The 24,774-nt window shown below is 44.6% G+C and overlaps 1 protein-coding gene across 1 annotated transcript in view; it reads right to left on the bottom strand.

Moving 5' to 3' along the window:
- Ubr3 (Ubr3 ubiquitin ligase) overlaps positions 1-24,774 on the bottom strand; it is a 73,456-nt gene that overhangs the window by 10,197 nt on the left and 38,485 nt on the right. Inside the window, exons 11-30 of the mRNA XM_028316864.1 lie at positions 24,409-24,590; positions 21,446-21,570; positions 17,481-17,623; positions 16,771-16,934; positions 16,068-16,231; positions 14,538-14,725; positions 12,338-12,512; positions 12,047-12,159; positions 11,447-11,539; positions 10,584-10,701; positions 9,622-9,704; positions 8,107-8,254; positions 7,634-7,769; positions 6,065-6,299; positions 4,508-4,666; positions 3,660-3,749; positions 3,118-3,330; positions 2,693-2,912; positions 1,684-1,929; positions 1,437-1,598 (exon numbers count right to left, since the gene is read on the bottom strand). Coding sequence (XP_028172665.1) covers positions 1,437-1,598; positions 1,684-1,929; positions 2,693-2,912; positions 3,118-3,330; positions 3,660-3,749; positions 4,508-4,666; positions 6,065-6,299; positions 7,634-7,769; positions 8,107-8,254; positions 9,622-9,704; positions 10,584-10,701; positions 11,447-11,539; positions 12,047-12,159; positions 12,338-12,512; positions 14,538-14,725; positions 16,068-16,231; positions 16,771-16,934; positions 17,481-17,623; positions 21,446-21,570; positions 24,409-24,590 — 3,157 coding nt within the window. The remainder of the gene's footprint in view (positions 1-1,436; positions 1,599-1,683; positions 1,930-2,692; positions 2,913-3,117; positions 3,331-3,659; positions 3,750-4,507; positions 4,667-6,064; positions 6,300-7,633; positions 7,770-8,106; positions 8,255-9,621; positions 9,705-10,583; positions 10,702-11,446; positions 11,540-12,046; positions 12,160-12,337; positions 12,513-14,537; positions 14,726-16,067; positions 16,232-16,770; positions 16,935-17,480; positions 17,624-21,445; positions 21,571-24,408; positions 24,591-24,774) is intronic.

The following is a 24,774-nucleotide window of genomic DNA, read 5'->3' as shown; positions in this document are numbered from 1 at the left end:
CAACGCGGGGAAGTAGCATGTAGTTGACTCACGAGTGTCTCACGCTTCCATTTTGAACAATCTTTGATGTTTGCTCGTGAGGTGTCCATGGCTCGCATTCCTTCTCTTTCTCCCTATACGTCCTGCGCATACGCACACTTACCCATGTCAAGATGCGGCGGCCGCTGCGGCGCCAACAGCAGCATATGTAACAGCAGCGCACAGGGATCCCTCAGCAGTAAGGACACGGCCCTTGGTCCGGCGGGGGCTGGTACCGGCGGTGCGGAGGGCCCGGCGGGCGCGGCGGCGGCGAGCAGCGCGGAGTAGTACTTAGTTGTTTCATGCGTGTCCTACGATCTCTGATGTTCACTCGCGAGTTAAACGTCGCTTGCGTCCGTTCTTCATTGACTAGGTTCTTATGACTCACCCATGTCAAGATGCGGTGGTCTTTGCGGCGCTAGTAGCAGCATATGTAACAGCAGGGCGCAAGGATCCCTCAGCAGTAAGGGCACGGCCCTTGGTCCGGCGGGGGCGGGTACCGGCGGCGCCGATGGCCCGGCGGGCGCGGCGGCGGCGGGCAACGCGGGGGAGTAGCATGTAGTTGTATCAGGAGTGTCTCACGCTTCCATTTTGAACAATCTTTGATGTTCGCTCGCTAATCGAACGTTGCTTGCGTCCGTTTTTCTTCGTCCTGCGCCTGCGCACTTACCCATGTCAAGATGCGGTGGCCGCTGCGGCGCTAGTAGCAGCATATGTAACAGCAGCGTACAGGGATCCCTTAGCAGTAAGGGCACGGCCCTTGGGCCGGCGGGCGCGGGCACAGGCGGCGCGGAGGGCCCGGCGCGAGAACTAACACGCAGTTGTTTCATGATTGTCCGACGTTTCCATTTTGGACAATCTTTGGTGTTCGCTGGCGGTTTGTCTGCGCACTTACCCATGTCAAGATGCGGTGGTCTTTGCGGCGCTAGCAGCAGCATATGCAGCAGCAGCGTGCAAGGATCCCTCAGCAGTAAGATCACGGCCCTAGGCCCAGCGGGGGCCGGTACAGGCGGCGCGGAGGGCCCGGCGAGCGCGGGCGACACAGAGTAGTACCTATTTAGTTGTTTCATGCGTATCCTACGATTTTTGATGTTCGCTCGCGAGTCAACGATCGCTTGCGTCCGTTCTTCATTGGCTTGGTGAGTCATAACTCACCCATGTCAAGATGCGGTGGTCTCTGCGGTGCTAGCAGCAGCATATGTAACAGCAGCGCGCAGGGATCCCTCAGCAGTAAGGGCACGGCCCTTGGTCCGGCGGGGGCGGGTACCGGCGGTGCCGAGGGCCCGGCGGGCGCGGCGGCGGCGAGCAGCGCGGAGTAGTACTTAGTTGTTTCATGCGTGTCCTACGATCTTTGATGTTCGCTCGCCAGTCGAACGTCGCTTGCGTCCGTCCTTTATTGACTTGGTTTTATGACTCACCCATGTCAAGATGTGGGGGTCTCTGCGGCGCCAAAAGCAGCATATGCAGCAGCAGCGCACAGGGATCCCTCAGCAGTAAGGGCACGGCCCTTGGGCCGGCGGGGGCCGGTACCGGCGGTGCCGAGGGCCCGGCGGGCGCGGCGGCGGCGGGCGGCGCGAGAACTAACACGCAGTTGTTTCATGATTGTCCGACGTTTCCATTTTGGACAATCTTTGATGTTCGCTGGCGGTTTGTCTGCGCACTTACCCATGTCAAGATGTGGGGGTCTCTGCGGCGCCAACAACAACATATGCAGCAGTAGCGCACAGGGATCCCTCAGCAGTAAGGGCACGGCCCTTGGTCCGGCGGGGGCGGGTACCGGCGGCGCCGAGGGCCCGGCGGGCGCGGCGGCGGCGGGCGGCGCGAGCCAGCGCCATGTTTCTGCCGCGCCTAGTTCTGCGCCGGCGGCACGAAGTGCGCGGACGTGTGTGCCCGCTACTACCATTAGCGGTACTGCGGACAAACGAATACATGACTATAGTAATACAGGTGGCGCTGGCGACATGAACCAGTCATAACATCAACATCAATGATTGCCACGAGTTTTAAAATGTAGACAGAAGATAAAAGAAATGTTAATCTATATAAATAAAAATGAATTGATGTTCGTTAGTCTGATTATAACTCGAAAACGGCTGGGCCGATGGAGCTGATTTTGGTTTTAAAATGTTTGTCGTAGTCCAGGGTAGGTCTAAACGGTGAGTAAATACGCGCGCGATATTGTTTTTCTGTGACAGACAAAATTCCACGCGGGCGAAGCCGCGGGCGGAAAGCTAGTTTTAAATAAATAACTTGAAAAAAATCGAACTGCCTAAGGCTGGAATCGAACCCACGACCTTTCACTTGCCGGGCGACTGCTCTTCCAACTGAGCTACTACACACTGGATGAACCCGTCGAACTTTTAAAATTTTCAAAGAAATGTTATTGTAAAAAAAAGTAGCGGGCTTATGTTGTAATGATGCGACTATACTATTATAGAACCGACTAAAATGGAGTAAACGGGATCTTAACTTGAGACCACGTCATAGCAAAGAGAGTATAGGATGCCCAGCCACTCAATGAACAGACAAACTGTAGAAAGATAAAAGCTGACAGTTTAGCAGTCAGCTGAATGAAGAGAATCTTAAGAATGTTTTTGTAGCAGTTCTTAAGCTTACGTATACTGTTACAATAGAATGTTGTAAGGTAAAATGATGTAAAAAAATTGCGACTTACCAATACAGTCATTCCTAGGCTTATACCGCGGCGGCGGGTGGCTGACCAAACTGCCGCCTCGCTGCACCAGCTCGCACTCAAGATTGGTCCGCACCAGCGACGCCACGAAGGTAAAGATGGCGGCCGGCGACGTCCCGTACCGCTGTCGGAGCTTGCTGCCCGCCATTGAGGTCATGTCTTCCATCGCTTTGCCCATCGATTCGGATAGGCGGCTTGGACTCTGTTCGGAAAAAAAAATGTATTAAAACTTTTTTTAATCACAACGAGAAAATTTTACCACATAGAGGAGAACTGCGCGGGCGGCGGCGGGCGGTACTCACCGGCGCCTGGTGCTGCAGCTGCAGCTGCTGCAGCAGCTGGTCGGCGAGGCGCTGGTGCGGCGGGGGCGCGTGGCGGGCGCGCGGGCGGCGGCGGGCGGTACTCACCGGCGCCTGGTGCTGCAGCTGCAGCTGCTGCAGCAGCTGGTCGGCGAGGCGCTGGTGCGGCGGGGGCGCGTGGCGGGGGCGCGCGGGCGGCGGCGGCGGCGCGAGCGGCAGCACGGTGTTGGCGAGCTGCCTGCAGACGGGACACAGGAACTCGCCGCGGTCCACGTGGAGATTGTGAGGTCGTTGCGGCGCTGATAAACTCCGGAGGTATAGCTGAAACGAAAGTGACGTCAGGATATTGGAAAATTTCAAAGTTCTTTCTACTTCTGCTAACATCACAGAACAGATTTGCTCATAGTCTTAGGACTGATTGCAAATGAACACAGCAAAAATAAAACTGCTAGCCGAGGTAAATAAATGATATTGTGGACATTTTGTAGTACACAAATGACAATTTCAATGTAACAGCAAGGCCCGATTTCCAACAAGGTGGAACATAGCGGTGAGATGTGGAAATAATGAAATCTGATTGAAACCGAGCCGCCTTGATGGAAACCGGGCCTTACACATAATCTTGAAGAAATTATGTCAAATATTCATACCTGTAAACACCGTAAATGTAGATGATGTCCACAAGATTGTACGTGAACTCCGCCTTCCCAACCCACGCTCACACTCATCAGCCATGATTCCTGCGGTAAAACAACATATTTGTACTATCTAGGTCGGCGAGCGTTAGTCTCTGTGGACGCAAAAGGCTTCTTAACTCATACACTTGTTGGACTGCACTACAAGACAAAAGGGAGCTACTATCAATACTGGATATTAGTTCAGATTTTTGCCACTTGTCTTTCAGAATCATTACAAATCTTCATGAAACACTTGATGAAGCTTATGACGCTGGTAACGGCATAATAGCGTAGTAATCAGAGCGAACACAAGATGTATTTTCATCAGCCGTTTGGTGTAGTGGTTCGAAACGGGCTACTATTCCGGAGGTAGCGGGTTCGATTCCCGCACAGTACAAACATTTGTGTGCATGAACATATTTGTTTGTATTAGACTGGGTGTTTTCTATGTATAATAAGTATGTATTTACAAAAAAAAGTATTTAAGTATGTTTATATCCGTTGTCTAGTACCCATAGTACAAGCTTTGCTTAGTTTGGGACTAGAAGCGCAGTGTAAAATGTCTAAGGATATTTATTATTATCTCCTTTATTCATTTTTCTTCCTTATTTTTATTTTTTTCTTTTTACAATGTAATTATCAAAAAATAAAAATACATTATAAAAACAAAAATCTTATTATTATTATTATTTACCTGGTCAAAGTGCGCGTGCAAGTCGTCGTGTAACCGGTAGTGGTGGGCGGCGGCGGTGGTGTCGTGCTGCGCCGCCAGTCTGACTCGCTGACGTCATAGTATCGTAGTAATCAACACAAGATGTTACCTGGTCAAAGTGCGCGTGCAAGTCGTCGTGTAACCGGTAGTGGTGGGCGGCGGCGGTGGTGTCGTGCTGCGCCGCCAGTCTCGCGCGCTCGGCTTCAGATAGTGCCAGGCGTGCGTCGCCGCTGCCGGCTTTCCGCCGGTGCCCGAGGACTGAGGTGGACTGTGAATAGAAACTCACGTAAATATGTTGTCTTGGATTATTGTTCGTTGCAGACAATGGACGTCCAGTGTTGGGCAAAAGCTTCTACAACTACCCTCATTCGTTGGACCGATGATCTATTGAAGGTCACAGGAAGCACCTGAATGCGGGTAGTGTAGGTGGATTTCTTTTCAGAACCTTGAATGATGAACCTTCGTTTTGTCTAAATATTTCGTTGCAGGTCCAAAGACAGTTTATTTTCCGGGACAAACTTGACCTTCACTGGCTAATCAAGAGTTACAGCGGTGGGAAGTAGGCGGGAATAGTTCCTAACTCAAGACCGGTCGTTGTGGAAATCTTAGGACGATGCGGATTTATCCAATGTCTCCATAGTTCAGCGGTCAGAGTAGTCGCCAGACAAACGAAGAAGTGGGATGACACATGAGGCTAGGGGTTCGTTGCGGGTCAAATGACAGTTTAACTATCCCCCGGGACAAACTTGACTTTAACTGGTCGGGTTTTTATTGGCGGTCAAGCTGTAGATCCTGGCTACACAGGAGTTGCAATAGTGGGAAAGAGAGGTGGGAATAGTCCCGTTCTGCGATGGAAGCGTGGTGATGGGGGATGGAGAGACACTTTACCTGCAGCAGTGCACACAGCCCAATAGGCTCGTGGTACGAGACGGGTGCGGTTTCGTCGCAAGTTTAATAGCGCGCAGACGCGGTGAGAATGGCTTGGGCCGAGGAGAGGGAGCCACTGAATGGTGTGGCATTTCTTGTGGCTTGTGTGGTAAAGGTCGCGGGAAGAGCCAGGATGCGGGCAGCGCAGGACCGTGCATTGTGGAAAACCTTGGAGGAGGCCTTTGTCCAGCAGTGGACGACATTTTGCTGAAACGAACGAACGATGTGGGAAGATGATGGTGGGTGACAACACTTTACCTGGAGCAGCGCACACAGCCCAATCGGGTCGTGGTGCGAGGCGGGCGCGGTGGTGTTGCAGATGACGCAGTCGTAGTCCCGCAATGGGAATGGGTTGGAGTACTTGAGGCGAAGAGGGGTACACTGGTTGGTGTGGCATTTCTTGTGGCTTATGTGGGAAGATGTTGGTGGGTGATAACACTTTACCTGCAGCAGCGAACATAGGCCAATAGCCCCAGTGGTGCGAGGCGGGCGCGGTAGTATCGCAAGTTTAGTGGCGTGCAGCCTGTGCCTAACTACACCCTCTTTTCTAGTTGTAAGTTAGTATTTATGGCTATGTATTGATTTGTTTTTATTTTTTGTCACTACAGTTGTCACAGAATTCTCACTCTGACAGTTTTTCATCCCTAAAATCCCTAGTTTCCCGTCCAAATCATAAGCTATCCTGCATACAGCCACTGTTTGAAAGAGGAGAGGGAAGGAGGACACTTTAACACTTTACCTGCAGCAGCGCACACAGCCCAATCGGGTCGTGGTGCGAGGCGGGCGCGGTGGTGTTGCAGATGACGCAGTCGTAGTGCCGCAGCGGCTCGTCGGCGTCCCAGTCCATCTGCTCGCTGGCGGCCGCCGCCTGCACGTGCGAGAGGAACTGCTGCTGCTTGCGAGCGAACTCTCGCATGACGGCCGCTTGACGATCGCGCGCGCGTCGTGAGCGCTCCTCCTTCTCACGTCGTTCTCTGTACACACAACCAACGAGATGCTGATGATTTACTGGGCTATGAATAAATAATATCCGCAGTTCCGCACATAAATCCGCAGTGTTTTTGCAACAAGTTACTGCTAAAGCCTGGTCCGTGAGCACGTAGAATTTTGTCCAATGACCCCAAGCTACCCATCCTTATCGCACGCGCGTAATTATATTGCTGTCGCGACTGTGCGACGCGCGCCCGCAGTGAATGTGTGAGCGCGACAGCAACATAATTACGCGCGAGCGATAAGGATGGGTAGCTTGGGGTCATTGGACAAAATTCTACGTGCTCACGGACCAGGCTTTAGATGGTAAAATGTTGATACATTTTGCACACACACAGCTACAGCCCTACGTAAACGACATTCCAAAAGACATCACTAGTCCCCTTATCTAATCGACGCCAGCTATCTTACTGAGAAGTATCGACTTTTCCACAATACCTAACAGAATATAAAGTATTTAAAAAACCTGTCCAATACAAAGAAGGGAGAATCCGGTATTCAAATACAATAACTTTTGTACAGGATCCACATCAAAATTTGATATTTAATTTATTTATTCTTTAATGGTACATAAGACGCACATAATGCAACGTAATGAACATCATTGAGCATTATCTGCCTTTGCGCTAAACAGAAAAAAATATGTCTGTCTATTTCACACTAGGATTAGTCTATACATCAGCATACTGTGTGAGTCACGTTAAAGTGTACATATGAAAATAGATGAAACTAGACCTATTTTTATCGACAAAAAAGAGGTCAAAAATTTTTTGAGATTTTTTTTTTATTTTTTATAGAATTATTTTTCTTCCAATTACTTATAGTAAAGAAAACGTAATAACTTTCAAACTAAGAGGTATATGCTTATAAAACAAAAACAGTAATAATGGTAAATAACAGACGATACTAAAAAATACATAAAATACTCAGAAAATTCCAACAAATAATAAAAAAATGATACTTTTCGAAAAAAATCTGCTTACAAATTCGTGTTTTTTTGGTTATTTGATAAATTTCTCCAAAAAATGCCCCTATAACAAGTGGTTTTTATTGTTTTGTATTATTCTCTATCGTATTACCTTTGTAAAACCAAAAATCGCATGTCTCTATCCCTATCACAACATTTGCTACGTTTATTACAACATTTATTACGTTTTCTTTACAATAAGTACTTGAAAGAAAAAAAATTCTATAATTTAAAAAAAAAAAATCTAAAAAAAATTTTGACCTCTTTTTTGTCGATAAAAATAGGTCTAGTTTCATCTATTTTCATATGTACACTTTAACGTGACTCACACTGTATAAGAGCGCAGCTTACCTGGCCCGCTGTTCGGCCTGTCGCTCCCGCTGGTTGGGCCACAGCGTCTGCCGAACGTGCGCGATGGCGGACGCGCATCGGGCGTCTAACTTGGCCAGCGCGCGTAGCACTTGGCCGATGAAGTGTGGGCCGTCACCTAAAGGAATCATAAAACACATGTATTAAACATTAACACAACACCTGGAAAATTAATACGAACATAATGTAAAAAAAAATAACAGATTTTAACAATGCTGATACAAACATGTTTAATCAATAGTCAATCAAGGTAACTTCTTGATTTTCTTTGGAGTTTTTAGTCTCTTTTTTTTTTTCGCAAGACCACTTATTGTTGTACAGTGGCGGACTTAAATTCTCTACCAGTCAATCACAGGTCAAGCAGAGAACAAGAGAGAAGAGACCAAGCGGTTGATTCATTGATTTATATATGTGAAAGTGCTTTCTATAAAAGTTTTAGGTAGAAATTAATTTACCAATAGGTTCGTCAGTTTCAGGAGCCGGTTCTTCGAGTGAGAAGGAGTCCAGCCTTCCCGACAGTTGCGAATGCAGTTTCATTAGCAGCGATATTATCGATTCGTTCACCGGAATCGACTCGTCCTGTGGTTGGTTGTGTACTTGCAACTATGGATCAAAACGAACCAGGATTTTGGAATTATTTTCGATACTACAAAGGTTAGTTTAAAGCCTTGTTTACTCTTATTTTTGTTATTTCTGGATTCTACATGTAGGACAATTTATATTTGTGTTTATATTCATGTCTCTTATGTTTTGTTTCTAATAATAAAATTAAACAGTTTTTAGTTTTGAGTTTTCAGAGATTCTGTTCTGGATACTGATATAATCAAAATCAGGATGAAAAATGCATAACGATAACTGTTTGATTCCCATTCATTTTGAGAAACAAGTAAAGAATGGTTTAAAATTGAATATAATTATTTTTATATTGATCTTGGTATGCCTGGGGCATCAGGCCGTAGCCTGTGTAACAGAAAGGTTTTTATACAGCAAAGGTATGAAGCTATGTGAGTTTTATACGGAGATAATGTTTGAGTAACTTGGAGGGTCGTCAAATTCAAATTATTTATTTGAATTTGTCGTCATAGTAATACAAGAATAAACAGAATAAAAAACTGGAGGGTAGTTAGGCGGGCATCACACTGCGCCGCGCTCCGCCGAGCGCGTGATTTCATATAAAAAATCCCGCGCGCAGACGCGTTGTCTGTGTGTTGTGCCGCGCGTGTTTTCTATACAAACTGAGGTACTTGCATACAATGATTAAATCTGTCGTCATGCGTAACCGCCACCACAAAATATAACAGAAGGTAAACTCATGTATGTACCTCGCTTTGCATACCTCTCGCTCGCACGCTCGGCCGTCGCGCTAGGGTTGTCCTGTCATGTGTTGCGTTTATTTCTTTATGATAGAAAAATGATACTCTTAATACTATGGAAGAAAGACAATAACAGATTACATATGCAGTTATATTTAGTACGTTATTATAGTAATAGTTTGCAAACAAATACACGAGAAGGAAGTAGTATTTAGTTGCGTGGTTGACACTATTATCCAATAATTCCTAAAACCTCTCTAAAACAATTCGATATTCCTAATAATTGAGTTGGCTTTCAATTTGTCAACGTTAAACGAACTATTGAAATACAAATAAATACCTTACTTACCTCCCGGAATCAACTGTTAGTTTCAAAAACGAAAATTTAGTTTTTAATGTTGAGTGTAAGCAACCGTCTACTTAACAAATGTTATAATACCCCTTTCTTGTTGTTCACTAATTTTCGCACAAACAAAATAATTTTACGAACGCGTGAGCAGCGTCACTCAAGCGAACGCAGTCGCGCCTCGCATTCGTCCAAGACAGTCTTGATAACGCGTACGTGAGCGGTGTCTATGTGTGCGTGGCTCGAGCGCGCTTAGTATGGAGTTTTTCTTCTGTTATATTTTGTGGCCTTACTGTGTCAGCTCGAGTTACCTGCGTGCTGGTGGACGGCTGCGGCGCGGGCAGCGCGGGCCGCGGCGGCACCACGCTCACGCACCACTCGGGGTTGCCCACCTCTGCGCACACGCATAACAACCATCAACGAAAAAACTCAATGATTTTGGCCTAAATTATAAATAACTCGAAAAAAACGAACTGCCTAAGGGCTATAATTCACCGGGATACCATGGCGGCGCAAGCAGTCGCCGCTACCAACAAAATGTATACAGCTTTGCGCAACCAAACGGACACCAGGTGAGTAACTCTCTATAAAGCTGTATACATTTTGTTAGTAGCGGCGACTGGTTGCGACCATACCATAGTGTCCCGGTGAAATATAGCCCTAAGGCTTCTTATACACGAGCGGCTCATAGCCAACGGCAGCTGTCGCCACCTTTAGGCGGCAGCTGTCGCCACATCAACGACTGCCGCCGACAGGTGGCGTTAGGTGCAGTTTTAGCTGTCTCTTTGTACAGGATACGACAAGGTACAACTGCACACACACTGCCGTCGGCTATGAGCCGCTCGTGTAAAAGAACACTAATCGAACCCACGACCTTTCGCTTGCCGGGCGACTTGCTCTTCCGTCTGTGCTACTTGATGAACCAGTCGCAATTTTCAAGTCTAACATGCTGTTGTAGCCGCGTTGAGTTTGAGACGCGACTCTTTAATGCTAAGAAATTTTAACAACTATTATGACCCAATTTCTGAATTGAGATTTTAAGCTTAAACGTGCTCATCTTATTGAGTTCATGTTTGAGTAGAAGGTGAGTACGCTACAGGAAATCTCAATTCAAAAACCGGGCATATGTATATGCGTGACCCATTCCGTTAAACGGATACATAAACACGGATTTAGTAAAAAGGAATGGCAAACGTTGGCATGACCGGAATAATTTCAGGAATCTAAGAGATCGACACTTAAGTATACAAAAAACACAGGTATATGTACGCACCATAATCAATAGCTGGTGGAGGTTCCGTTTCTGGTATCGCAAGGGTCATCTGTGGTTCCGATTCCATGATCGAGTCTCCTAACGCCTGCAGCGCCAACGCTTGCCGGTCCGACACATCCTGTATAAATAAACCATACTTATTTGTAAACAATGCAGGAACAAGTCGCTATTATGGGGATAAATGCATAACAAAAGGTGAGGTGACAAACAAAGGTTTAAAGGTTTTAAACCTTTGTTTGTCACCTGTCATCCGCTTTGCAATGAAGGGAAGTCGAACATTAATTTCGAACTCGTCCTATGTTCTTCTGATTAATTTCGTTGCGGGTCCAATGACAGTTTAACTACCCTCGGGGACAAACTTGACCTTCATTGGTTGGGTTTTTATGGCGGTCAAGCTGTAGATCCTGGCTACACAGGAGTTGCAGTGGTGGGAACGAGAGGTGGGAATAGTCCCGTAGATGCATAACAATCAAAGAAGAATTAGCTAATATTATTTTATGCACCATGCATCTACTCAATGATACTAGTTTATCAATTAGTTACTTCTAAAGCCCGGTCCGTGAGCACGTAGAATTTTGTCCAATGACCCCTAGCTACCCATCCTTATCGCTCGCGCGTAATTATATTGCTGTCGCGACTGTGCGACGGGCGCCCGCAGTGAGTGTGCGAGCGCGATAGCAACATAATTACACGCGAGCAATAAGGATGGGTAGCTTGGGGTCATTGGACAAAATTCTACGTGCTCACGGACCAGACTATATCCAATGTCTATTTCATATTGTTATTGTCAACATTCACCACATGTTTTGTAGTAAACTAAAATAGTACTTAAATGAAAGAGGATAAGGTGCAATATAACTTGCCTCTAGCGCTCGCATCTGGGGCGCGTCGCCGCCCGCATCGGACTGGTCATCAGGCATGGAGTCTGAACGCTGCACTACCTGGTAACACAACAACTTCATCCCATTTATTATCGCTCTTTAGGTCCTATTTAACCTATACCTAATGGCGCAGTTACACTATGTAGTTAGTAGTTAGTAATAAAAAATGTGCGAGTTGACTCGGACAGCAACCTTGATCAAATCAGATAGTGTAAACACACAGTTCAGTTCATTTCGCCGTGTGTGCTTATACTTCCGTGTTCCGTTTGTGTTCGACCAAGTGTGCGCATAGTGTAACTGCGCCATAAAATATTTCAAATCAACCGCATTCTCTGAGATAACGGTCTGCGTATAGTATACGATACGCGATTGAACGTGACAGGTAAGTTCATAGCGTAAGTTATGTTGTGTCGTCTTTATCGCTGACTTAGGACACCGCATAAGCTGACATATCTCACTAATAACTCTCAAAAGTATCTCTTAAAAGTGCTCAAGTATAATAAAAATTGGAAAAAACTCCAAAGTCATCCCGAAATTAATGAAATTATTTATGTTTAGTAAAAAATGTAAGTTATCTGATACCTGTAAAGGCGGCGGCACCGCTAGCGCCGTGCTGGTGGCTGGTAGGGATGCGGTTCGCGTCAGCGATGGCAGGCGGGTCGTTTCTGACTCTGAGGGCTCCCATTCTGTGTCGCCTGAGAAGATAGATTTATCGATTAAACACTGCTAAAGTATGAATGTTTAAAATTACTCTCACTGGTATGTCGAGGCCACACTAAAAGCTGGATGCTAAAGCGAGTCCTTGACTATAAGATTCTGTCCTACATTTTGCCACGTCAATTTGAACCTTATTCCCTAGGACCCAGTACTCACTGTCGGAGTGGTAGCGCGCGGGCTGCGCGGGCGCGGGGGCGGGGCGCGCGCGCGGCGGCACGCTGGCCACCACGGTGCGCGCGTTGTCGCACACGGCCGCGCCCGCGAACGCGCCCAGTAGCGGCACGCCCGACACGCGGGCGGAGCCCTCGGCTTCTTGCACGCACACGTCGCGCTGCGGAGAGAATACAATGTTACGTTTTTGTTGTGTTAATGATACATCTATCAAAGGCGGTTATCACACTGCGCCGCGCTCCGACGCGGAGCGCGGGGCGACAGATTTAATAATTGTATGCAAGTACCTCAGTTTGTATAGAAAACTCGCGCGGCGCTTCACACTGACAACGCGTCCAAGCGCGTGATTTTTTTATATGAAAATCACGCGCTCCGCGGCAGAGCGCGGCACAGTGTGACAACCGCCAAAGCATTCAAAATCAAACGATGCCGAGATTGTACCTAAGGACTACACTTACGCCCGTATTAACAAACGATGCATGCTTAAGTGAAGCTGCAAATCGAACGCACAACGTTGAATAGAGCTCTGTGATTGGTTCGTGTGTCACCCTGTGCGTCCACGCGCACTGTGAGACCTCATAGTAATGTTTGTGAATACGGGCGTTAAACTTGCGCCAAGGCACGGAGTGGATGGTTATACCGTTAGCAAAAGCTCGCAGCGTGCGTCCACCTCACACCACATTGCTCATACATATTTTTGATTACAGACACATGTGTGATATGCGTGAACTTGCGCGAGTTTTATCGTAAGCCCTAAGCAAGTGGAATTTGGTCAATTTCTATCCGAATATAACACACCGTGCTAGTGTAATTTGCAACAGAATATGCAACCGTTATAGCAATAAAGGCTTTAATGATCTTGATCGAAAGTTTCGTGACTAGAAGTTTTGATCGCCTGAAATACAATATGACGCAAGAATACCCCACATACAATAAGAGAACTAACCTTAAGATACACTAAAGGACAAAATATGGCGACTAACCGTGTGATCCGTAGCACGCTCAGCAGCGAGATGCGCGGCCACTCGCAGCAGATACACCGCCAGCGCTAGCACGTGGTCGGGCGGCGCGTGCGGCGAGGCGAACGGCGCATTAATCTTAGCATACACTAAAGGACAACTTATAGCAACACGCGTGTGCAGTGTAATAAATGTATCTTTCTTTCTTTCAGTGACTAACCGTATGATGCCTAGCGCGCTCAGCAGCCAGATGCGCGGCCACTCGTAGCAGGTACACGGCTAGCGCTAGCACGTGGACTGGCGGCGCGTCACCGGGCGCGGTTGCGAGATACTAACTAAAGGAAAACTTTCAGCGACGCGAGTTTGTGACTGACCGTATGATACGTAGCGCGCTCAGCAGCCAGATGCGCGGCCACACGTAACAGATACACCGCCAGCGCTAGCACGTGGTCGGGCGGCGCGTGCGCCGGGCTTAACCAAGGGGGCATTAAACCTACGATACCCTATAAGACCACTTATAGCGACGCGAATTTGTGACTAACCGTATGATCCGTAGCGCGCTCAGCGGCCAGATGCGCGGCCACTCGTAACAAATACACTGCTAATGCTAGCACGTGGTCGGGCGGCGCGTGCGGCGAGGCAGGCTGCGTGGCTTCGAGAGCGCATTCAACCTACTATACACTAAAGAGGAACTTATAGCGACACGCATATGTGGTGACTGACCGTGTGATGCGTAGCGCGCTCAGCAGCCAGATGCGCGGCCACTCGCAGCAGATACACCGCTAGCGCTAGCACGTGGTCGGGCGGCGCGTGCGGCGAGGCAGGCGGCGTGGCTTCGAGAGCGCATTCAACCTACTATACACTAAAGAGGAACTTATAACAACATGACCGTATGGTTACTGACCGTATGATGCGTAGCGCGCTCAGCGGCCAGATGCGCGGCCACTCGCAGCAGATATACTGCCAACGCTAGCACGTGGTCGGGCGGCGCGTCACCAGGCGCGGATGCGAGATATTAACTAAAGGACAACTTATAGCGACTTGAATATATGACGACTAAGACTAACCGTATGTTGTGTAGCGCGCTCAGCAGCCAGATGCGCGGCCACTCGCAGCAGATACACCGCTAGTGCTAGCACGTGGTCGGGCGGCGCGTGCGCCGCGCTTAACCTCGAGGGCCCACTAAACCTACGATACCCTATAAGACCACATAAATGACGACTGACCGTATGATGCGTAGCGCGCTCAGCAGCCAGATGCGCGGCCACTCGTAACAAATACACGGCTAGTGCTAGCACGTGGTCGGGCGGCGCGTGCGGCGAGGCGGACGGCGCGGCGCCGGCAGCGGTGGCGGGCGCGCCTCGTCGGTGCACGCCGCGGTGTAGCACGCAGAGGAGCGCGCCGTGGAGGACGCCTGGTGAGAAAAATAAAATTAAGCTTTAAGAACATAATTTAGCTTTAAGCGTAGAAGCAGTGGCGGCTGGTGGGTTATCGAAATAGTGATGCACTTTCATAAAATATTGAAATAACAAAAAATAAAAACTATAAAAAATTTACGCGCGAGATATTATCATGATTGATGAAATTAATCATGGCTGCCGTGTCGCCTCACGCCCATACCGGCCGCCGGCAAACATCGGTAGCTCTCGGCAATCTTCGAGTCGCCGTGTGGCGCTCGAGAACCGACTCTTTTCTCGGTACATTTCTATGAACTATCTTTTGTCTCACGCGCCAGGCGTATTAGCTCCGTATCTCATACAAGTTATATGAGCCGTCCGCGTGCGCTCGCCGAAGCGCACGAGAATTTGTCTTTACAGAAAAATAAGTCTTATTAGTTTAGTAAAAGCGCTCAAACTGTTTCACCATAATTGGAAAAACTTTTTATACAATTTGTATGTTTTTATTAAATGGTAATTTAAAAATATAGATGAGGTAATATTTGATATTTTTTAAATATTTTTTTGGTGGTTCAGCGCACGAGCGCACTTAATGTACAGCCGCCACTGGGTAGAAGAACTACAAGTTCAAGTCATGGCCTAATCTGTAGTGGGGGTAAGTCACGAAAGTAATCGACTCATCCTGAGGTTTCATCATACCGTTTCTAGTTTAAGACATGCTTTGAATAAGTCATAATGGGAAGACAATAACACCCGTATTCATAAACGATGCTTGTTTAAGTGAAGCAGCAATGATATGCGAACGCGAAGTCATGTTGAATAGAGCTCTGTGATTGGTTCGTGTGTGTCACTCCGCCACTCAAGTATTGTTTATGAATAAGTTTTTGGGACTGTGAAAATTCATAGTCATAGTAGGTAATGTTTGAGAATACGGACCCGTGAGGCCTGAAGTGTAACCGAAAACAGTAATAAATAGACTAAGGCCCAGAACAGACGGTGAAACGCAACTGCAACGAAATTGCAACTTCTTCTTTTCGTGTCGACAACAAACCTACACAGTTAGAAACTGCAACTGCTAGTAACTTTTGAGTTGCATCTAAGTTTCTGCCATAGCGTCCGTTGAGAGACCACACATGACGCGACCAGTTTGAAACTTTCAGTTTCATTCATCAGAATCATCAGAAAGTTGCAGTTTCGTTGCATTTGCTTTTCACCGTCTGTTCTGGGCCTAAGAGTGGCCTAAGAATCATCAGAAAGTTTCAGTTGCGTTTCACCGTCTGTTCTGGCCCTATAAGCGTCTTTGGCCTAGGCGGGTTTGCTAAAGACATTTTGCTACAGTCTCACATAACCATAATATACCTGAGGCGCAGAGAGCACGCGGGTCGCCGGCGGCTTCGGGCGCGGGCGCCGGGGCCCGCAGCGGGGGCCACAGGGCCCCGGGGGCACTGGGGCCCGCGCCTGAAGCCTCGCCGGCCCCGCTCGAAGTGCTGGTAGAGCCGGTTGACTTCTGCTTCTCGCGGACACTGAAAGATTAATGGGTAAATTACATTCGTAGACAGATTGTTACCAACTGGTCAGGAGACAAGGCAGCGGATTTTTTTTTCACACTGAACTACAATACAGGTTGAGGTTCCAGATTCAACACACTTCCAAATCTTTACAAATCACAAGTTATAGCGGGATTAGAACCTTTGGAATGCGTATCTTTTTACGATGTTAAGATATGTTAACATTTATTTCCAAGAATATAGTACAGTGGTTTGATCATAAAATAGGTACAATAGTTCAACATTTTCTGCCATTTACTGTAGGTCTATTGATATAATAAATTTGTTTTTTGACTAGAAATAAAATTCACCGTAGTTTTAAAATCAGGGCATATATTTTGGAAATAAACTGCAGCCACAAAACTAACGCCTTGCTGGTCGTTAACTTGTTGAAGTGAGAGAAGACGCCAAAAAACCGAAGACCGCCGAGCGCGCTCGATCTTTCGTCTTTAGTTGCCTTCCCCGCTCGCCCTTCTTTCCGGTTTAAATTTAGCCGCAAACACACAAGCACTTACTAGGTGGAGAAGCGTTCCATGGACGCGTGGAAGTCCCTTCTGTGCACGGCGCGGCGCAGCACGTGTAGCGGGTCGTAGTACTGCTCCCACACCACCGGCTTGGGCACGAATAGTCCTTGCTCCAGGTTCTCCGAGCCTTTGGGCGGCGGCCGGTATGTTGACACCTGGAAATATGGATGATTACATTGACCAGCCCAACTGGATGCATAATTCATAAGTGCCACTTGTGGTCTAAACTGAATAAATATTTTTGATTTTGATTTTTGATTTTGATAAAGCCTAATCCTTCAACAAATTACTTCAAGAACGAGGATGAACTACTATCGATATTAGAGTAGGAATAGCAGCGTGTACGATTGGAGACACCGTCCACTCTACTAGTCGGCCACATTTTTCTAGTCTTTCAAGCCGGATCGCTAACTAGATCATTTTTGGTCCTTCGAGCTGGGTCGCTCAGTAGCAATTTTTTTGGTCGATCGATACCACCCTAATCTTACAACAAATAACTTCAAGAGCGAAGAGGTAGCAATGATCCACAATCGATTTATAAGAGGTGCATGATTGGAGACACCGTCCATCGGATTACCGCACTATTCAGGCCTGTTGTCACCTACTCCAGTCCTGCACATTTTTCTGGCCCTTCGAGCCGGATCACTAACTAGCTAATTTTTGGTCCTTCGAGCCGGATCGCTGGCTACCACGGTACGTACCTCCTTGAGCACGCTCTCGAAGTTCCTGGTGTGCGCGTTGCCGGAGCGCTCGGGCATGAGTTCGAGCAGTTGCGAATGTGTCTTGTCGCCGGCCGCCAGCAGCGTGCTGACTTCTAGCCGGGATTGCGTTAGTTCGTCATTGCCTGGACATAAAATGAAGATGTCATACAATTCAAAGAACTTCAAGTCACGAGGTTTGGTATAATATAGGGTACCCGAGATTTGTCCCATGAGTGAAATTTGAGAGAAATACACACANAATAATAAAGTACCAGAAAAGTGATACGGGATTCCCAAAATCCCTTTGATTATTACAGTTCAGACGAATTTAGTTTAGGTTTTCCAATGATGGGGTTCTTTTCATACTTTTACCACTGATAAAAGAAGACCTGAGGAAATTAACTGCGAGGAGGCCTTCCAGTGCCACCTACATAATGTATCAGTTGCTAGTGGCAAATAAAACATAAAATTTTTAATGAAGTTTTATTTTCATCAATCTTCAATGTCTAATTTAATTTTCTCTTTCTATCAATATTTTCTCTTTGTAGCCCCAACTCGTGCAAAGCCTGGTCTTGTTGTATATTATTCAATGTGGTGCGTTTGATTCTTGTTTCTGTATTAATCTTCATTCTCTTGCTACTACTAATCTTAATTTCTTGATACCTGAAAAGCAAATTATGAATTTAATTCCTTTGAGTATATTCTGCTTAGTTATTCCTCATAAATCTACGTACCACTACTACGTACGTTAACTATATATTTTAAAAACATTACTTACTAGTGGGTGTTGAGAACGTTTGATTAACCCTACAAGGCACCCAGTTCCATTTGTGGAACACCGACTTTAATCGTTCCTATAGCTATAAAACTATTAGTAGCGACATCTTTTGCATCTTATTAGAAGCTACTGACATTTAGCAATGTAGTAATACGAAGTTTTACCTAAAGATGTCGTTCGTGTTTTGGTTGTAGTGCACTAAGTGTGAAATTTGAATGAAAGTGACAAGTTAGTCGTTTGTCTAAATTCAAAAATAAATAAAAAATAGTTATTGAACAGTTTTGATTAGAAAAAAAATACTCTGTGTTATAAAGAAGTGTATATTTTGCAGAGGTAAGTTGTATTTTTTATTACAATATTAAACGTATTAGTAAATCACATTTTTATTGTAGTTCCACATACGGTACGTTGAGCTTTAGTGTCCGTTTTTACTTACGTACTTACGACAACTTACCATATGAATATTTTGATTTTATTGCAGATAATGTCGCGAAGAAGATTGCGTAATGGAGAAATTGAGTGTTTCTTAAATATTCATTCTGGGAGTGATGTGGAAGTGATGATGACATGGAAAAATATCAGTCCATCCAAAACTTTTTACACTCTGGACTACACTGCTGGACAAAGACCTCCCCCAAGAATTTCCACGAAGACCGGTCCTGTGCTGCTCGCATCCAGGTACCTCCCGCGACCTTCACCAGATCGTCGGTCCACCTAGTGGAAGGCTACCCTCGCTTTGTCTACCGGCTCATGGTCGCCACTCAAGAACTTTCCTGCCCCAGTGGCCATCATTTCTACGAGCTATGTGCCCCGCGTACTGCCACTTGATTTTAGCGATTCTGCGGGCTATGTCAGTCACTCTGGTTCTCCTACGGATCTCCTCATTTCTGATTCGATCACGCAGGGAAACTCCGAGTAAAGCACGCTCCATCGCCCTTTGGGTGACCTGGAGCCAAGTACATCAATACTACCTCCTCGTGATGTCAGTCGTGATGGGTTTGAGCATTTCCTATTTGGGGTGAAAAAAGACAACGATGCAAATATCCCGGTTCCAAAGTAAAACGTCCTTATCTCAAATGTCACGTAGAACTTTTCCTAAATAAATATAATAACTAATTATTGTTTTAGATCTTTTCATCAATAAAAAATAACAAATTTATGATATTATTCATATGATTATGTTTATTATAAATTGTAATAATATAAAAAAGTGAAATAGATAATACACACACCGGCAGATTTAGCGGAACGCAAAAAAAAGTATGAAAATAAGGAAAATTACTACTGATCTATGAAATATTTATTATACAAAATAAAGAGATAATTAAAATAAAATAAAATAACATATATTTTTTAAATATTTAGTCGTTTTTATTTAATAAAAAATCATCGAAACGAAATTTCAATTTTTCAGTTTTGAACAAAAATTAGAAATTGTGGCCAGATTAAAAATTAGGGTAGCTTATCACTATCCAAATGAATGAATTAATGATGGGTATTTCCCCCTCTTGCTCTGATGATGGTTTCCATTCATCTGAGCATGCTGCAGTTAATGATATGAAGGGTATTTTGGGGCAATGTCTGCCATTCCTCTAGTAACGCGTTTCTCAACACCACCGGTGGTATTCTGAGTTTAACACATCTTTTAAGAAAGTCCAAGACATGCTCTATAGGATTCTTGTCTAGGGATCTTGCCAGCCACTGCATCATGGGTATATCCAAATGGTTTAGATGTGCCTGTACTGAGCGAGCACTGTGAAAACGAACATTATCGTGAATTAAACTAAAGGAGTCCACAATAAATGGAGTAAATGGCACATCATGTTCTTCTAAAATGTTCCTAGTGTACCATTCAGAAGTCGTATTTCCTCCATCACCCACCACTAACTCCGTGCGAGCTCCCAAAAAAATCCTTCCCCACACCAGAATTAAGCTACCTCCATAAACCACGATATTTTCAAAATTAAGACTAAATGTTACGTTCTCTTTGTGTCTCCATATTCGCTATCTTCCATCGATCTGGTTTAAGAGAACTCTGCACTCATAAGTGAAGAGATCATGCCTCCAGTCGTTCAAGACCCAATCACGATATTCACGTGAAAAGTTCAATATGTTTTTTCGGTGCTGTGTCACAAGTTGGAGCTTTCTCGGGTATGCACGACCCTATACCAACTTCAGTAAATCTCCTGTGAACTGTGGGCTCAGTCACTCTTACTCCTCGAGTGTCTTTAAGGTTATTTCTGGCTTGAACAGCAGGTAACCGCGACTTTCTGAAAACTCGAAGTTGTAAAAAACGGTCATCCCGTCGCGAAGTACGCCTTTTTCTGACTTGAACCCTCCTCCTAACGACAGAAATGATCAATCTGTACCGTTGGTTACTGCCATGGGTGGTCGATACTGATCAACGACGTCTTACGGCAGCCGATTTGTATGCATGGCCGTTACTTCTCATTTCATCTGCCTTAATGATTTCTGACGGTGCTAAGCTGGGCATAATAAACCCTTATAAGTAACTGAATGCTTACACAACAAAATTCTCAGAAAAAAACATCTTTCACGTAAAAGAAATCCAAATTAGCAAAAGCTTCATTCAATTCAAAACACTCAACGAAACTGTTGATGGGGTAATTTAAACAAAATAATTAAAAAAATATACTGTTGGCAATTTTTTTTTCATATTTAGAATTAAATTAAAAAATAATGTCATAATTAGGCATTTTTTTCCTAAAATAATGATGATATTGATGCTTTTTTTTCCGTTCCTCTAAATCTGCCGGTGTGTGTACTTAACATGGAGGCCCGTAAGATTTTTAATGATGATAAGCTGCTTTGCTACACGTACGCCTCCCACTACTTAGTATGACTTTAGAGTCGAGCGTGTTAGCGCTTATGGGGCGCTTTTCGTCACGAGATATTGGTTTCTTGTGCATTTGTGCGCGTTCCGAGTGACTATAAAGTCACTCTTAGCTTCCTCGCTCATGCCTGGTGGGAAATTGGCCTACTATTTGGGTGTTAATTTTTAAATTGCAACATTTACAAATACATTTATGACTATACATCAAGTACATCATACATTATTGTACGAAGGCCGGCCATTCACTTGCCATTTCATAATCGTTAACATTTCCTTCTAACAAACATTGCTCACACTGAAACGAAGGCTGTTATAAATCCTACAGTGTCTCACCGAGATTGGTCCGCGAAGATACAAGTATGGCGAGGAACGTGAGTAGTCCCTCCACCATTGCATCTTGTTCAGCTGCCTGGACTGGTGACATCGGCAGCATGCTGAGCCATTCGCGGACTCCAAACCTGCATAGAACAAAGCAGAGAGCCCGGTAAATGAAATGTGGACGAATCTATTATTATCTGAGTAAGAAAAACATATAGTTTATGAGAGAAACTATCATTTTGGAGCCTAGTGCAAGAAGAAGAATATTTTAAGTTCACACTTTCCTACAAAACCATATGCCGTAATGAAAAGGTAACACATAAAGACCCGAATGTACAGGAACAGAGTTTAAAGTAGCTATGCTCATATCATAAGGATATCACGTCAATGGTCTTCAAATTCATACATACTGATACCCGAAAGAAGTGTTGAAGTTAGGTTTAAAAAACATTTATTTCTCATTAAAAACATTACAGTCACTTGCATGAGAAATTAACAAATTTTATGTACAGTCTAATTTTTTAGAAATCAGCAGAAATGTCATCAAATATGGCCAACTGACATAAAAATATTTTTAGTCTGTGAACTAGTGATGCGACAAAACCTCTCGTTAATCGCGAAGTGAAATGTTGTAGTACTTGCGTATCATCGCCGGGTGATCGTCAAAATACTAAAAATATGCAATTAAGTCGCAACATTGAATGTGAACTGATTATGAAATTTTCGAGAACAGGAAACAAAGCATTAATACTTATGACTATAATTTGTATATTTTAAAGACTGTAAAACCTTGAAAAGGAGGCTGACAATAGTGACTGAGTTTCTTGCGCTGCTTCTTCTCAGCACTGGCCCATTTATTGTCCCGAAGCAGTGGTAGGGTTAATATTGGGACGTGTAAAAGCGCTTTTTTAAAGCCTATTTGCAAAAATAAATGAATTTTATGAATTTTATGAATTTTTATTTTTAAACTGTATTCACAGATGTAATCAAAAAACACACTGGACAGTAAAACAATCAATGATTTCCGTAAAGTTATTAAACTTCTGTTGCTTGCTGTTGCTTGCTGCGTGATTGGTGGATTTTGGTCATGTCAAAAATAACCAATCATGCAGCATTTGGACCTCGCGTCTACGTATTGCCATCTGGCGGATGTTTCAATCGCGAAAACCCTCATTGAAAGAAGTTTCTATGACTCACAGGTTACGGCACTGATGTGTCAGAGACAAGTCATAGACAATATGGAGATAACACATGATTTTAAACGTCAAGTCAATTTGACAATCTCACAAATTTTCATCGTCCACGTATTTTGCTAAAATAATTTGTTTCAAAGATTGATTTCAAACTTGTATAAACGTGAAAATAAAGTTGGTTTCATGGGCTTGTTAAATAATGTGTATGATATTATGAACACGTAAGTGATTATGGTGTAATTGTGTATGAAAGTGTTTGTTTACATCTCTGCTGGATTCTAAAAAATCAAGGTATAGGTAGATAATTTACAAGTTGTCCAATAGCCAGAACAAGCAGATGTACTTCTGCGGGAACCGTCCTAACAAACCTGTACTTACGTGAACTTTGTTGTACAGTCGCGGAATGAAAAGGTTCGTCACCTTAAGTGTCGGTTTTCGCTTGTACTGTAAGAGTCAAACTTGCCAACATAACAGTGCAAGTAACAGTGCTGCTAACATTTAAATAAATATGACGTTTGCTAACGAATAAGGTTTTGCTTGTTTATAGTCCAGTCAATGAATGCCTTAACGACGGTGTAGAGAGAAATCCGTGGAACACAATTTCTGACCTCGGGACTTTATTTAGACTAGTCAGGAGGTGAACATAGCAAAAGTCCCCGCCCTTAGCCCTTGAGCCGGCGGGGAGAGGGGGGTTTAAAGGTGCCACTTTTCGGTTTTTCGCTTAATCCTCGGAAACTATGCGTTCTAGTGACATGACTACTATGAACCAAAAAAATCTTATTCAATTTGCTACAGGTGAGACAATCAAGTTTTTCAGACATGTAGATTTTTGGACGTCAATACCTAAAGAACCGTTTGAGGTATATTTATGAAATTTGAAGCAGATGTATATCTTGCAAGTCTTAACACATGAGCCAAATTTGAAGTGTTAATGCACAGTAGTTTTTGAATGATGAGGAGTCTAAAGTGGCTCCAAGTGGTTCGTCTAAATATACGCACGGTGCAGTCCCCTCCCTGGAACTAGGCTTAACATGCTCCCGCATGTCTAGAATGTTTGCTCAATGTTGATTTAGTCGATTTTCTCCAAATGGGAACATGTAAGACAAAAATAAAATTTCCAATATTACAGACCTTGTAGACTAGATGCCGCGAAAACTATACAAGATATAGAAAAACTTGAATATCTCACCTATAGCAAATTGAATAAGCTTTTTTTGGTTCATAGTGGTCATGTCAGTAGGACGCATAGTTTACGAGGATTAAGCGAAAAACCGAAAAGTGGCACCTTTAAACCCCCCTCTCCCCGCCGGCTCAAGGGCTAAGGGTGGGGACTTTTGCTATGATCACCTCCTAACTAGTCTAAATAAAGTCCCGAAGTCAGAAATTGTGTTCCACGGTTTTCCAACTATAATGCTTTATTGACTGGACTATTATTTTTCTATCCCATCAGTGCAATGCAATGATGACATTGACCAATTGACAATAGTTTTTTTTGTTTAATAGAAATAATAATGGCAGGTTGAACCAACAAGAAGGTTTTAGTTTATCAATCATAATAATCTTCTTGACAAGATAAATCGTCAAACAATTTTGATCTGAATAATTTTGAACTTTACTGACGAACAGTTAAAGATTATTTTCTCTAACTCGAGAATATTCTGTAACATAGTTTCAAAAGGTAATATGTGCTCGCGATTCGTTGAAGGAATCAATTTGAAAACTGACGAACCTTTTCATTCCGTGACTGTACATACGTTTACACTTAGTTAAGTGAAGTTAACTCACATATCAATGCACATGTCAATAAACTGGTCAGCGGGGAGGTGCGCCGCGCAGATCTGCAGCCAGTAGATGTCCATGTCCACCATGGAGTTGCAGAAGTTGGCCTGGATGTACGTCATGGCCTGGCCTTTGATCTGCAGCCCGTTGCGCACCCATACCCCCGCCAGGATCTCGTAGAATAAGCTCTGGAAAAGGAGGAATAGAATTAGTTGTGTTTTAAACCCAAGAGGATGAAACAGAAAGTCGGACAGAGAGATGCTGAATTAGCGGGTTACTTTAGCTTTGGAGGGCAACTTTACCTCAACAAAAATTGGAATTGAATATATGAATATTGGGATTGAGCAAAATAACTTGCAATCAACTAAAAAT

Source organism: Ostrinia furnacalis, unplaced genomic scaffold (assembly GCF_004193835.3).
Source record: "Ostrinia furnacalis isolate ACB-3 unplaced genomic scaffold, ASM419383v2 OfSCF5941, whole genome shotgun sequence".
In the NCBI taxonomy this organism is placed as follows: Eukaryota; Metazoa; Arthropoda; class Insecta; order Lepidoptera; family Crambidae; genus Ostrinia; species Ostrinia furnacalis.
The sequence above is the reverse complement of the archived record's forward strand: the minus strand, read 5'-3'. Positions and strand labels throughout refer to the sequence as shown.